At 30.8% G+C, this 13,862-nt stretch overlaps 2 protein-coding genes across 3 annotated transcripts in view; one reads left to right on the top strand and one right to left on the bottom strand.

Moving 5' to 3' along the window:
* LOC107449592 (uncharacterized) overlaps positions 1 to 13,862 on the bottom strand; it is a 28,643-nt gene that overhangs the window by 2,056 nt on the left and 12,725 nt on the right. The window contains exons 3-8 of one of the 2 annotated variants that reach the window (XM_043047689.3): positions 10,489 to 10,616; positions 8,688 to 8,754; positions 8,029 to 8,134; positions 5,758 to 5,964; positions 2,467 to 2,518; positions 885 to 970 (exon numbers count right to left, since the gene is read on the bottom strand). In XM_043047689.3, the coding sequence (XP_042903623.2) occupies positions 885 to 970; positions 2,467 to 2,518; positions 5,758 to 5,964; positions 8,029 to 8,134; positions 8,688 to 8,754; positions 10,489 to 10,616 (646 nt within the window). The remainder of the gene's footprint in view (positions 1 to 884; positions 971 to 2,466; positions 2,519 to 5,757; positions 5,965 to 8,028; positions 8,135 to 8,687; positions 8,755 to 10,488; positions 10,617 to 13,862) is intronic. The other variant, XM_071185723.2, reaches the window with a different exon arrangement.
* Positions 13,321 to 13,862, top strand: part of LOC107449579 (muscle calcium channel subunit alpha-1) — a 201,325-nt gene continuing 200,783 nt past the window's right edge. Inside the window, exon 1 of the mRNA XM_087164834.1 lies at positions 13,321 to 13,447. The gene's annotated coding sequence lies outside the window, so the exon portion shown is untranslated. The remainder of the gene's footprint in view (positions 13,448 to 13,862) is intronic.

The raw sequence follows: 13,862 nt of genomic DNA, 5'->3' as shown, positions 1-13,862 counted from the left end.
GCTGGTACCAATCGATCTGAAGCTGCGTCATATGCTATGTTGCTTTAACTACTTCACTTCAGTACTGTCTTTACGCATGGGCACACGGGCAGTGCCTTGGGGGCCTCAAGCACTCAAGGGACCCTTAAGAATCTTATTTTTTATAAATTGTATTAAAAAAAACTAAGAGTAAACAACATTGCATTATATAATTTTTAAAATAAATATATTCTCGTGTAAAAAGTGTGCATTTTCGTCTACAAAAAGTGATTGATTATAATGCAAACACCAATAGTTTGAACAGTTTATGACTAGGAGTACTTGAAAAGTCAGCCGAAATCTATTTTTCTACGTTAAAATGTAGTTTTTAGGTACTCAACTAATTTCTCTAGATATGCTTGACCACCAGCAACTGCGTTTAGTATTTATAATTAGTTAAATAAAGTAATAATTGAAAGAGTTTAGAATTAAAGAGCAACTATGGGAGAGCAACTTTTTAACTGGTTATGTCTGGTGTGCATAGAAAAATAACTGACTTTTTAATAGTATTTAATTAGCGTCTTGGTTTTGAAAAGTATTTTATTCTTTATTGATTGTATCTTGATTAGTATCTTAATTTTTTTTTAAATATGCATATAGGGGATCTAAATTAAAAGTTCCTATTTTAATTTAGGACCACACATTTAAAAATGCTTTATTTTATGTGCATCAAGTTTTTGGGGGTAATAAAATGAGTTTAAGTTTGTTAAAATTATTGCATATCTTAAAAATGCTTTATGTATGTGAAGTTTTTTTAGTTCGATTTTAAACATTAAGACATGTTATACTGACATGTATATAAGACATGTTATAAGACCTGTACACTTTACTGTGTATGCACCTTGCATGTTAATAAGTATATTTACTTCAATATGTGATTGTATTGCTTCTTTAATACTTGGTAAATGAATATCAAAATTTCCATTCATAACATCTTGCCAATTTGGACATTCTAAAATTAAAAATAACAGTTAATAAAAAATAAAACAATCTCACATTTATTGAAGTATATAATGCAAATATGGAACTTAGCACAAAACCATAATTTATTTATTTTGATTTTTAGCAATCATTTTAATTTTAAAAACGAATATATAAATAATTTTCAGAAAGTACAATTAATTTTTATCACTGCATTTATGTTCATAAGATAAGATTTTAATAATTTAAGTAAAATAGTCTAAACCTGCCATAATGAACTCTGAATATTGTGAGCAAACTGTTGTAGTAGACTAATTTAGAGAATTATTCAAATTACTGTTTAACTAATGTCATTTCATACACTTATAGTGGACTCTTATTTCCTTTTTACAGTTATTTAAATTACAAATAGTTACAATTTTTTTAATCTACATGATACGTTCCAAGATTTTAAATTTTAATTAAAAATGAAGTTAATACACAGAAATATTTTAAATGTGTCATTTTCTTGAAAAGAGTATTGCAAGTGGTTCCAAAAGGAAACATATATAGGAGAGAGCAAATTCATTGCACAGAAAGATCAACTTTTAATTGCAAGTCTCTTCAAAAATAAAAAAGATCTTCTTTGGCAGCGCAACAGCCCCTTGCAGGTCTTGGCTGCCTCAACAGCTGACAAACGCCAGCGCCTCCTGTCCATGGCAACTCCCTTCTAATTTCTAATCTTTAGGGTGTTCAGGTCATTTTCGATGTCATTGAGCCATCTAATAGGGGTCTACCTCTGGGACGTGGCCCGTTGTGGTTCTTCTCATAGATGGCCCAGTCATCTCAGCCTATTACTATGGATTATTTATGTAATTTGGGGCTGCTTATAGAGTCGGTAGAACTCGAAGTTACATCTGGTTCGCCAGCATTCCCTTTCTTGAATGCTCCCAAAAATGGCTCTGAGGATCTTTCTTTCAAAGGTGTCCAGTGACCGCTGTATATCTGAATTTAGGGTCAAAGTTTCGCTTCCATAAAGCAGTACAGAAAGTATGAGTGTTTTATACAGTTTAAGCTTTGCTTTAACGGCTGAGAAGGTTCGATCTTAATTAATCCAAAACTGACGAATAAAAAATTCAATATGGGGAAACAATCACTTTGATATATGAAGAGTATTTTGAATGTTTGTTAACATTCCGTTAAAACAATTCCTATAAGTAGTAGAGAGACTCTATATGTTAGATTAGTCAATAATTTATCAAGCAAATTTTGTGGGTATTGCAATCACTGTCTTCAACAATATACTAAAACACAGTGAAAATTGTTTTTAGTGAACTTAAGGCAGGGTCAGTAAACTAAAGACTCTCATAACTATCCAAATAAAGAAAGAATTAATTGCAAGCTAAATAACATAAAAGAGCACACATATAATAATATCTTTCATTAAGAGGCAAAGACCAACAGAATTATCCTTAAAATAGAGAGTGTTTCTTTAAAAGAGGTACTACTTTTATTTTAATTTGGAAATAAAACTGCAAAATAAATTACCTAATAATGGTGATTGTGAAGTTTCTTCGTTTACTTCAGAAAGATAGATGTCCTTCAGAAGAAAGAATTATATTACTTTAAAAGATAAAAATTTGGTATGTATCAACTATTCTAAAACTATAATAAAAGCCATGCATAATGAATATTTTTTAAATAATATAGTTGCTCAGTTACATCTATATGTAGTAATAAAAAAAAATTTATTTTAACCCTTTATAAGGCAGTGGGAAGTATACTTCCCACCCACCAACTTTATTAATTTTCAAATGTTGAAGGTTAGCCAATTCCCACTAATGATTTGTGCAGCCCTATGCTGATAACTTCAGAAAATAGGAAAAAATTAACTATGATTGTTTACATAGATGTAAGGTAACAATAAAAGTTGACATGGAGCAGTTATCATTGGGAAGCTATTTCCACTTGACTCCATTTCAGTACTGTCCTTACATATAGGCACACCTGGGCGTGCTGGGAGCACACCCGGTGACCCCAAGCAATCAGGGGTCCTTGAGAATCTTACTTTTTATATGTTGTATTGTATTAAAAAAAACTAAGAATAAGCAACATTGCATTTTATAATGTTTTCTATAAATAATGATTGATTATAATGCAAACACCAATAGTTTGAACAGTTTATCACCATGAATACTTAAAAAGTCAGCCGAAATCTATTTTTCTACATTAAAATGTAGTTTTTAGGTACTCAACTAATTTCTCTAGATATGCTTGGCCACCAGCAACTGCGTTTAGTATTTAAAATTAGTTAAATAAAGTAATAATTGAAAGAGTTTAAAATTACATATGGGACAGCAACTTTTAAACTGCTTACGTCTGATGTGCATTGAAAGATGTTTTAATAACTGACTTTAATAGTGTGACGACATAATTCATACCTTTTAAATTTTTCTTATTTGTTATACCCTTAAGTTTTCTTAATTTAATATTTATAATTAACTCATTAGTTTTGAAAATCATTTTATTATTTGAGGATTGCAATTGGTTAGCATCTAATTTTTTTTTATTAAAAAAATTATGCATAGTTTAAAAATGCACTATTGTATGGACTTAAGAGTTTTTGGGGGAATAAAAAGTTTGTTCAAATTATTGCATATCTTAAAAATGCTTTATTCTATGCATGTGAAGTTTCTTAGATCGCATTTAAACCCCTGTAGCAGAATTTTTTCGAGCTATCTGCAACTAAATTCTCTAGGTCTAATATCTTTCGGCAAGATACTTTTAATATTAACAAAAATTTGGTTTACTAATTTAAAGTAACAAAAGTGCTGCTTTACGAAAAAAAATATATAATTTTTTTTTTAATTGCACATATAATAACTTTTTATTCTAATATTATGGGTGATATTCTCGCATTTTGATGAGGGTGGGGGGAATGCACAAATTATTTCCTTTTTCTCATTTTGTTAATAATCATCACAATAAAAAAAAATTAAAAATCACGACATCGGTAGTAGTGATTGCCGAAAAAAACATGGACGAGGAAATCACGCGAATCGGACTCCTCAAATGCGTGTTTCATTTCGAGATTAGGTTGTTGCAATAAATAACGTATAAAAAATTATAGGATGCTTTAAAAACTATGGACAAATCAATAGCAATAACTGCCAAAAATTCGATAGAATTATTGTCTTAAAAAGTAAATACTTAAATGCATCCATATTGTTTGAAATATATCGGGATATTTATAATCCACGTGAAAATCACTATCAATAACTGCCGAAAATACAATCGAAACATTAAATCGATTTACGATAATATCGGCGTAAATTGAGAACATCACAAAGTGATTATCTAAATGCATGATTCAAATATTACAAGTTAATTTCTGTAGAAAAGAAAAGCAAATTTTTTTTTTCATTACTTTTCAAAAGAAAAATCTTTCTGCAAGAACTCTGTAACGTTGTCACAATATCGCTGCGATTTTGCCAAGTGGATTTAAACGGTATAATATGCTATGGGGGCCTAAAACATTTCTGTGCGTGGGGGCCCTGATTTTAAAATGGCCCTGGTCCATTTGAATACTTCTCCTCGAGTTCATTTGTAGTTTTAAACACACAATTTATAAATTCAGTTATTTATAGGTTCAAAATCTCATATCATAGTTTCTTTACAGTAGGTAAAATTTTGAAAACCCTACCCACTTTTCCACCGAAAAATAGTTTTGAAAATCAAATTAATTTTAGTTAATAATCTAAATGATTTTTTTTTTAACAAATCAATCTCATTCCCAATAACAGAGCATTGCTAAAATAAATAACCTAAGAAAGGATTAAAAATTATTCAAATTTGAAAATAAAAATAAAAACTTTTTCTGTTAAAAAACACTTTAAAAAAATTAAATCAACTATAGTTTTTAACTTAAAAAAAAATCATTTTTAAAAACAAGCTATATATAATAAAATAATAATGTATTATTAACTATTTAAAATCATTAATTCAGCTACAGTTTCAGTTAATTAACTTAATTATTACATAATTAAAAAAATAAATCTTTATTTTGAAATTGATATAAGATATCAAATTTTTAAAAAATGGAAGAAATCCAATTTAAAGAGAAAAAAAAACGAATAGTTCAGTTAATTTACTTAATGATTATATAACTAAAAAAATAAATATTTATTTTAAAATTGATATAAGATATCAAATTTAAAAAAAAAAAAAAAAAATCAACAAAAAATTTGTGATCGTCTTATTACGATCCATTGGTTAAATGCTTTTTCTTTCTGGATTGACTCCGTTAAACGCCACAACATTTCAAACCATCATGGATTGCAAAAACTGTCTCCATTGATGTGTGTCGTCTGATTGGTTTTCAAATCCTGCCTTATGCACGTGTTTCAAGACGTCACAAAATACTTTTCCTTCTTCAGCATTTATTTTAAAATCACCGTCAAGCCAGTCATTATACGTTAGTTAGTTAAAAGAACATAAAAATACTTTAAATTATTATTATGTAAATACATTAAAAATGCCTGCTGGTGAAAATAAAAAGAAAAACAGCAGCGGTCGCCATAGCAACGCATGCGCGCTGTTTACTCTTGAACACAGTTGAAAAGTGTGTGGACGCCATCAAATCCAAAACAAGACCCATTTTGCCAATGGGTAAAACTTGAAAAAAATCCAATTTAAAGGAGGGGAAAAAACTAATATCTAATATCAAACAAATCAGATTTTTTTTTATTTCTTAAATAAAGAAAAATCACAAACCTTAGTTTGTTGTACAATGATATTCTAATTTATTTTACCGTATAGTTGTAGTAAATTGACAAATACCTTTTGAGCAGGTAACATATCACAAGTATCCTCACTTGAAGACTTTAAACTTTCTTCCCTCATTTTGAGAAAAGAGTCTGAAGGAACACATTTGGATCCAGAAGATCTTTGGCTCTCCATTTCAAGTGATGACTTTTCAAAAATAATTCTTTTTTCACTTGTATTCAAGTTATTGAGGGAAGAGATTCCAAGAGACTTTTCCTTGTTCTGGAAAAATATACATCAAGAAACAATTTTCAGCAACCATTCAAGTACAATCGAATCCTACTATAATTGTTTCAAGTGCAATTCGATTCGATTGTATTCAAGTACAATCGAATCGAGCCTCTAGTTTATGTGAACAAAATTCATTTTACAGAGAGCTATTATTCTGTATTTAATTTTTTTTACCATCTTTATAAGAGATAAAATTTAAATAGACTTAATTCTAAGTTGAAAATTCTTGAAATTCATTTAAAAAAAAATAAAAAATTATACACAGGGTGTCCCAAAATTCGATTCACAAATTCTGAGAAAGTGATATGAGGAATCCATTAGAATGAAACTTATCGCAAAACATGGAGTTAAAGCAAACCACATTGAACATTGAAAAGAGGAAAATCAGGAAAAACTCATGACTTTCTAGGTCATGGTGGGGAATAACAACTACAAAGGATACTACAAACTTGCTTACTACAAAGGGATTTATTTCATTAATTATTACAAAAGTTGTTTGAAATGTCACCCAGCTAACATCTGTGGGGATGTAGCTATCGACAATGTCAACCTTAATCTATGAAAAGGATTATGGATAATGTAGCAAGTCAGCTGTTCAATGTGGACAATCCATCTAAGTAGGCGTGTTCACATCACGTCCGGGTCACCACTGTGGTGGTTGGTTAGTGTTCAGGGGAGACTAATCATTAGAGTTTACATTATTTTAGTATTTATTAACATCGAAAATATTAAAGTATAAAGAAGAGGAACATAAATCAGCACAGCGCATCATACTACAGAGACAGCTTAGATTGTTCTGGCGAATGAAAAGTTAGAGTTCAAGTTCTTGATCGTAACTGTCGCGGTTACGATTAAGTTGAGTTGCCGCACATCATTGTACTGATGGCAACAGCATACAACAATTCCTTGAGAGGTTTGAAGATGCCTGATAATGTTTACTAAAGCGACAAGAACGCACGCCTCAGTTTCAGTTGTGTTAACTGAAAACCAGCATTATTTTACTCCACCCTTTTAATACTGTTTTCAATCCCATGTTCAATAATAAATTTTCATCCTTATGATTATTTTCATCACTCTCTCCGAATTTAAATTGTGCTTTCTTTTTAGAGAAGGTGGAAATATGAAGGTTGGGATATGGCCTTAGAATGTCAAGAGAAAAATCAATGCGTGTTTTTTTTTCCACCTGGGCTCCTGATGACAGAAGGAAAAGGGGGAAGACTAGGAATGATCTGACAGAGATAAATGCAGACGGATTTCAAGAGAAAAAAATTCAAGGGCGAAGTCAAAGACAGGGAACAGGCTGATTGTCTTATGTCTTAAACCGCGAGAAGAGCCTAATTAATCTATGAATCTTTTTTTAGATATATAAAATCTTAACCACACATTTAGCTAGGATAGAGAAGAGTTATCATCAATGTAAACTTTCATCTATCTAAAGATACTTCAAGATCGAGTTAACACGTCTTACATACCAGATTACTGTAGTAGTTACACTACATTTTATCTAGGATAGAATTTGACGAATGGATATCACTAGTTGATTCATTGCCATTTTGCGAAAGACCGTGAGAGCTGTATTAAGATCACCAGATCTTAAGCGCTGGTCGTGAGAGCTGTATTAAGTTCACGGTTGTGAACGCGGTCTCTCCTGTGTTGCTATTAGCAGTCGAGTGTGTACAAGCTTCAGGGTTTGTGATCGAGACTGAAGTGTGAGGAGAACAATGTGGCATTCACAAATAACAAGTCTACTGTTCAATATGAACCACCCATCTAAGTATCATTTAAATCGAAGTGGGCATTACTGTCAAGATAGGAGTGTATATATCACTTCCGTAGGTCACCAATGAGGGGAGAGGAGTTATCAAAAATGTCAACCTTTATCTATATAAAAGTACCTGAAGATAGAATGGACTAGACTAGACTAGATATGTTGTAATTCAAAGTGCCTGCCCGCGAAGCGGGCATCTGACTTTTTCGTCTCATATACTAGTGAATTGGAATAGATTATTGTAGTGGTAGTTACACTACAACAGAATCTTTAAGAATAAATCTTACTAAGTATTCCTCATGGGCTTCACACAAAAGAGTGAGGATGTCCTGAGTCTCACTTTCAGATGCACGCCGTTGCCGTTTTGGGGGTGGATGATGCTTCAGAATGATTCTTAAAAAAAAAAAAAAAAAAAACATTTATTAGATTGTTTTTGAATGCATAAAATAAATAATATCTTGTGATAACAAACACTCACGGAAATGAAACAATAACTCACTCATTTTCACTTGTGTTGTTTTCTCAAAATAATGATTTTTTTACCTCATAAAATTTTTACTTGATTAGTTTGAACATTTCTTTAGGATGTTAAATATGTGCAAAATAAAAAACGAACATCCGAGTAATTTTTGATCTAATGACATACAAAAACTGTGGAATTTTTACTGGAAAACAGGATTAGAAAAAATGAAAAAAAGTTGATTAAAAACTTCATTGGTTTAAAAAAAACTATGAAAAGGGTAATAAAATTTGAAAGCGCTAGGCAACCATTTTCAAGACTTGCTCGAGTTCAAATCTTGAAAATGAACACCCAATTTGGAGCTCTTGAAACATTTGGACTTTTATTACTCTCTTTATAATTTAATTTCAAGCCAATTAAGTTTTTAATCAATCCATCCCCGTCATTTCGTTGGGACTATTTATTTATTAATTAAAAAAAACTTACGTTTGTATTCTTTTTGAAATTCTTTGAAGATCATTGTGCTCATAAAACCAAGAACCGATTATATCCCCTATAAATATATATCAGAAAATAACATAGTTAGAGAAATGTTATTATTAGGGCACTTTTGAAAGTAAGTTCCCGTAGCTGATAAAAAGGAATCAAAACATAATTTCTGTAAATATTTATTGCAAAGATATGGCAACTGTTTCACCATTTCTTAAAAATAAAAACCGTCAGAACTGTAATAGCTTTTATACACTATCCGGCCAAAAGTATCCGGACATCCGGTTATTATGGTGGTTTTACCTGCAGTATAATGGTGTGGGGGTGTTTCTCGTGGTTTAGCCAGATAATCCAGCACAGGCATAGAAATTAAGAAAGTTTTGTCACTGGACCGAAGGATATTACTAATCTGTTCATATTTCCCATTCTCTTTAAAAAAAAAAAAAATAAATAAAGTAACCTTAAATAAAAAAAAATAATCCCATACAATCGCTACGCTATAACGAAACTTCGCTTTACCGATATTACGAATTTCAACATTAACCAAAATTATTTTGCTACATTGGAATTTTTCGCATAAAAAATAATAAATATAGCATTTAATTACAGTTTTGATCTATTTGTACTCTACATGTTGAAAATACCAAGTTTTAAAGTCTCACAAAACCAACTAAATTAAAGGAAACAATGTACAAGTACATATTATCACTTACTTATCAGAAATTAAGTAATCCGTATTTTTTTTTCTGTACAAATGATTTAGAACCAATAGAAATTACAAACTTCTCCAAATGATGCACATTTTCAAACAACTGAACACTCTTTTGGAAAGCCACGTGTATTTTTAATTCTTCAAACGTGAATGGGTTGGGTGGGTTTTATTTGGTCCCAAATAAAAGAACAGACATGAACATATAACACATTTGGTGAGTACATTATAAAAAGGACAATGCCTTTGTAAAAAAAAAATATATATATTATTTCCTTTTGTGCTTTTAAGTTACTAAAAAATTCACTAAACTAGATTCGAATCTAGGACTATGAATTCAACTGTAAAATCTACTTTAGGATCATTAACGATGCATAAAATGGCATTCCTTTTATTAATTAAATTTTAAAAAAATTCAATCTCCTATTGGTTTATAAGTTCACAACTATTTTCATACACTTTATTTATAAATCCAGGGTTCCGTTGCTAAAGAACCCCTAATTTAGATGATTGGAAAAGGGTCGAAATTCTGATTTCAATATACACGATAACATGAAAACGAGTACATAATTTAATAATAACAATAATTAACCGAAGCCAAGCACAGTGGCGTAGTTTTAATGCATGTATTGTATGTACAAAATTCAATTTAAAGTTTCAAAAAAGATTTTACAAAATGGTAGTAAATGAACAATTAAAGTTGGAAAGATTTTGTAATAATTAAACTAAATAAACATTGAAGAGCTAAGTAAAATAACAAATAATCATACTTACATATTTTGTAATTATTGACATGTCGTGGTAGGTTGTAATTTAAATTTTGTTTTTAACTTTAAATTGAAGATTTAATATGTCTAACTCCTATAATAATGCTACTACTAAGAAGTTTTTTTTTTCTCAACGGCAGTGCAAGTTTGCAGCTATATATATAAACGAAATTACGAAATAATGAAAAAATTTTATGTCTACATCTTACTTACCAAACTGAATAGTTCATTAATCAAGTAATGTATAATTTCGGGGGGGGGGAGGTTGTTCCCCAAAACTACGCCACTGGCCACGCAAAAGGTGGAGATAAAATGAACTAACCTGAACGGTTTTTATACAAGAGATAAGGTGATTGTAATTGAAACTGCATCTCACTTGTGATGGATTCAATGAAATTGGTTGTGCTCATACGATTGACGATGATGAAGCCATAGGAAGGATAACGAGACCTAGAAAAGGTGAGGATGAACAATAAAAACGTTTGTCTGTCCATCTCTGGTGGTTTCGCATTGATGGACCAGCATGATCTACATGGTAACCATCCATAATTCCATCATGAACCATTAAATGTTTTTGATAATAACCAACATAAGTAACCATCACGCCATTGTAGGAATTCGGACTGATTTACGATGGTCCAACATAAGAATAGCAACTTGTTTTGATGGTTTGTTCCTGTTGAGCCAACAGAAATTTCCATCATAGTTTTTTAGAAATCAAATCTTGGAACGACTATGAACCACCATCACCCCAATGTAGGAATTCGGACAGATTCATAATGATCAAACATAAAAAAAAACTGTTTTGATGGTATATTCCTGCTGAACCCAACAACAATTCCCAATAAACCACCATGAAATTGTATAGTTGGAACCATCATGAACCATCACTTATCACCATGAGAATCAAACCTCTCTGGATGGTTAACCATCGTAGTACAAAAGTAGCATTTTCCATCATGGAATGATGGATGTTTCTTGGCATATCAAAAACCACGAACGCATAATGGAAAATGTTGGATGATGGTGATCATCAAATGACGTTGGACCATCATGAATCGCACTGAAACCAACATAAAGGCCTGGTTTCTTAGGACAGGACGCCGTCAGCTGGAAATCAGCGCTAACCTCTGATTGGTTCATTTGTGAGTTTGATAGTATACGTCATCGAGTTCAAGATGAGCGTTCGATGACGTACACTATCAAACTCACAAATGGACCAATCAGAGGTTAGCGCTGATTTCCAGATGACGGCGTCCTGTCCTAAAAAACCAGGCCTTTAGCCATTAAAATGTTTAGATGGGGCCATTAAGAATATTGACTTGGGTTATAACTCCAGATTCATTTGTGCTAGCATCCTGAAATTTGAACAGTGGATGAAAATGGCAATTTTAGTCTCCAATCCTAAAAATCATTTAAAAATTTCAATTCGGTACTTGCAGCTAATTACATGATTGGGTCTAATCACGTGGTTGAATATAGCGTTTAAATGTTACAGCCTTAATGCTCGGGTTTATTATCACGCTGAATCAATTTTCGGATCAGATTTAATTGAATACTTGCTAGTGACGTCACGCGCGTGTTGAACTTCTTTGGTTGACCAATGCGTGACGTCACTTGCAGATATCCAATGAAACACTTGAAAAGTGGAATTTTTTCATTGGTTTAAAACTAGCCACTGATAAAAATTAGACTGCAGACGATTCTGTTTTTTTATTATGTGTTTTAAAGATAACAGTGATGTTTTCTCGCTTATAACTCTCATTAAAAAAAAAGTAATTTACTGTACATTAATATTTTCAACATTTAATTACTTTTTATTCATTATGTTTAATATACTCAATAATTTAAGTAAACGTAGTAACATAGGCGAACTATGTCAACAAATTAGCATTCCTAAAGTTATCTGAAACCACGGGTTTATTTTGTTTATAGTTTAAAAAGGTGCTCCTATAAAACTAAATAATTAAAATAGATTGTAATAAATTGTAATTGAATTTTTAAAAAAAATAAGCAGTGTACTGTTAATTAAAATCAATGGAGAAATAGTATTAATTTATTCAGAAGAAATATAAAAAAATCGCCGGACGATTATTGACACTAATAATGATTAACACTAGAAAGATGGAAACTTAGTATATACCGATATTGCCCAAAAGCAGTCAAAATGACTGGATTGTAAATGCATAAATAAATTAGTTTAAAATTAATTTTTAACATTTTTTATATTATTTACAGTTATATAGCAAGTTATTAGTAAACAATAAAAAAATTATAAGTTGTACAAAAAGTCACAAAATTCTAAGAAATTGTGTCATTACATCATTGTTTTTCTAATTGAAATTAAAAGCAGTCAAAATAACTTTCTTATCTAGTGTTAATTAATTTCGACAATAATTATTGTTTATCATCATTGATATTACAATAATATTGATAAAATGATGATAAACTAATTTTAACAATAGGCACTAATTTTATTTTATTTTATAACTGAACAGCCGACCCAATTTTCGGTATACGACAACGAATTTTGAACCCCGTAGCCTTGTCATTCTGAATCCATTCCAGAAGACAAGGGATCTCCTGGATCAAGTGTTGGAAGAAATTTGCCTTCGTGGAGGACCTTTTTAATGAAACTAAGCCAAATTGACCACTAAAACCATACACTACGTGTGGTCAACTTACGCATGTTTAACTACACTTAGATTTAAAATTATGTAAATAAAAATTCATCCTTTCCTCAGAAATTCAAAACATTTTTGACCTTGAAATTTAAAAATTGGGTTTAATAGAAATAAAGACATAGGAATAAAATGAAATAAAAATAAAACTTCCCGATCAATAGGTTGACCAACTGTCGACGTTGAATTTCACCACCAAAACCATGCACAGCATGTGGTCAACTTACGCAGGTTTCACTGCACTTAAAGATTTAAAATTGTGTAAATAAAAAAAAATTCATCTTTTTCTCAGAAATTAAAAAAAAAATTTGACCACGAAATTAAAAAGTTCTCTAGCTTTTTTCAAAATGTCCCTGCCTTTTGCAGAAGTGTGAAAAGTGTTCTCCACGCTATCACAAATACTTTTTTTCCCCTTCCTTTGTTTACTTCACTGTTGAAGAGGTTTTTGAGGGAGAAACAGCTCAAAATAACGCAGAAAAACAAACAAATAAAACACAAGGTTAGCAACAGAGGACGTCTCTCTTAATAGGACTACTCATTCATAAAGAGTGTAATAAAACAGTAGCAAAGGATGCAGATGAAACAAAAGATGCTTCCGGGGTAAGTAAACTTTTTTAACTAATAGTATTAGTTATTTCAATTTCGGTCACACACAATAAACGACAGTCGACACAAACTATTTTTGAGAAATAATCTCAATGGTTTTCATTTAAAGATTTGAATGTTTGAAAATCGTAAAGAAACCTTTTACTTTTAACACTAAACATAGCATAAATGGTCAAATGACCGTTTAAGAACTCTTGCATCGGTAAATGCTCTGGTCATCTTATCGTTTTTGCACATTTGACTTCATGACTTTTTCTAACAATTAAATACAGATAACATTCTATTATTATTTTCTTTTTTAATATTTTGTTTGTTTCGAACAATACTTGTCGTATACCTATTTCCACCACAACCGGTCATTTGACGGAGAGAACAATTTATTGCATTATAAGGTTATCGGATCAGAAAT

Source organism: Parasteatoda tepidariorum, chromosome 5 (assembly GCF_982258835.1).
Source record: "Parasteatoda tepidariorum strain Cologne lab strain chromosome 5, Ptep-v5.0, whole genome shotgun sequence".
Taxonomy (NCBI): domain Eukaryota; kingdom Metazoa; phylum Arthropoda; class Arachnida; order Araneae; family Theridiidae; genus Parasteatoda; species Parasteatoda tepidariorum.
This window is presented reverse-complemented; position numbering and strand designations above follow the sequence as displayed.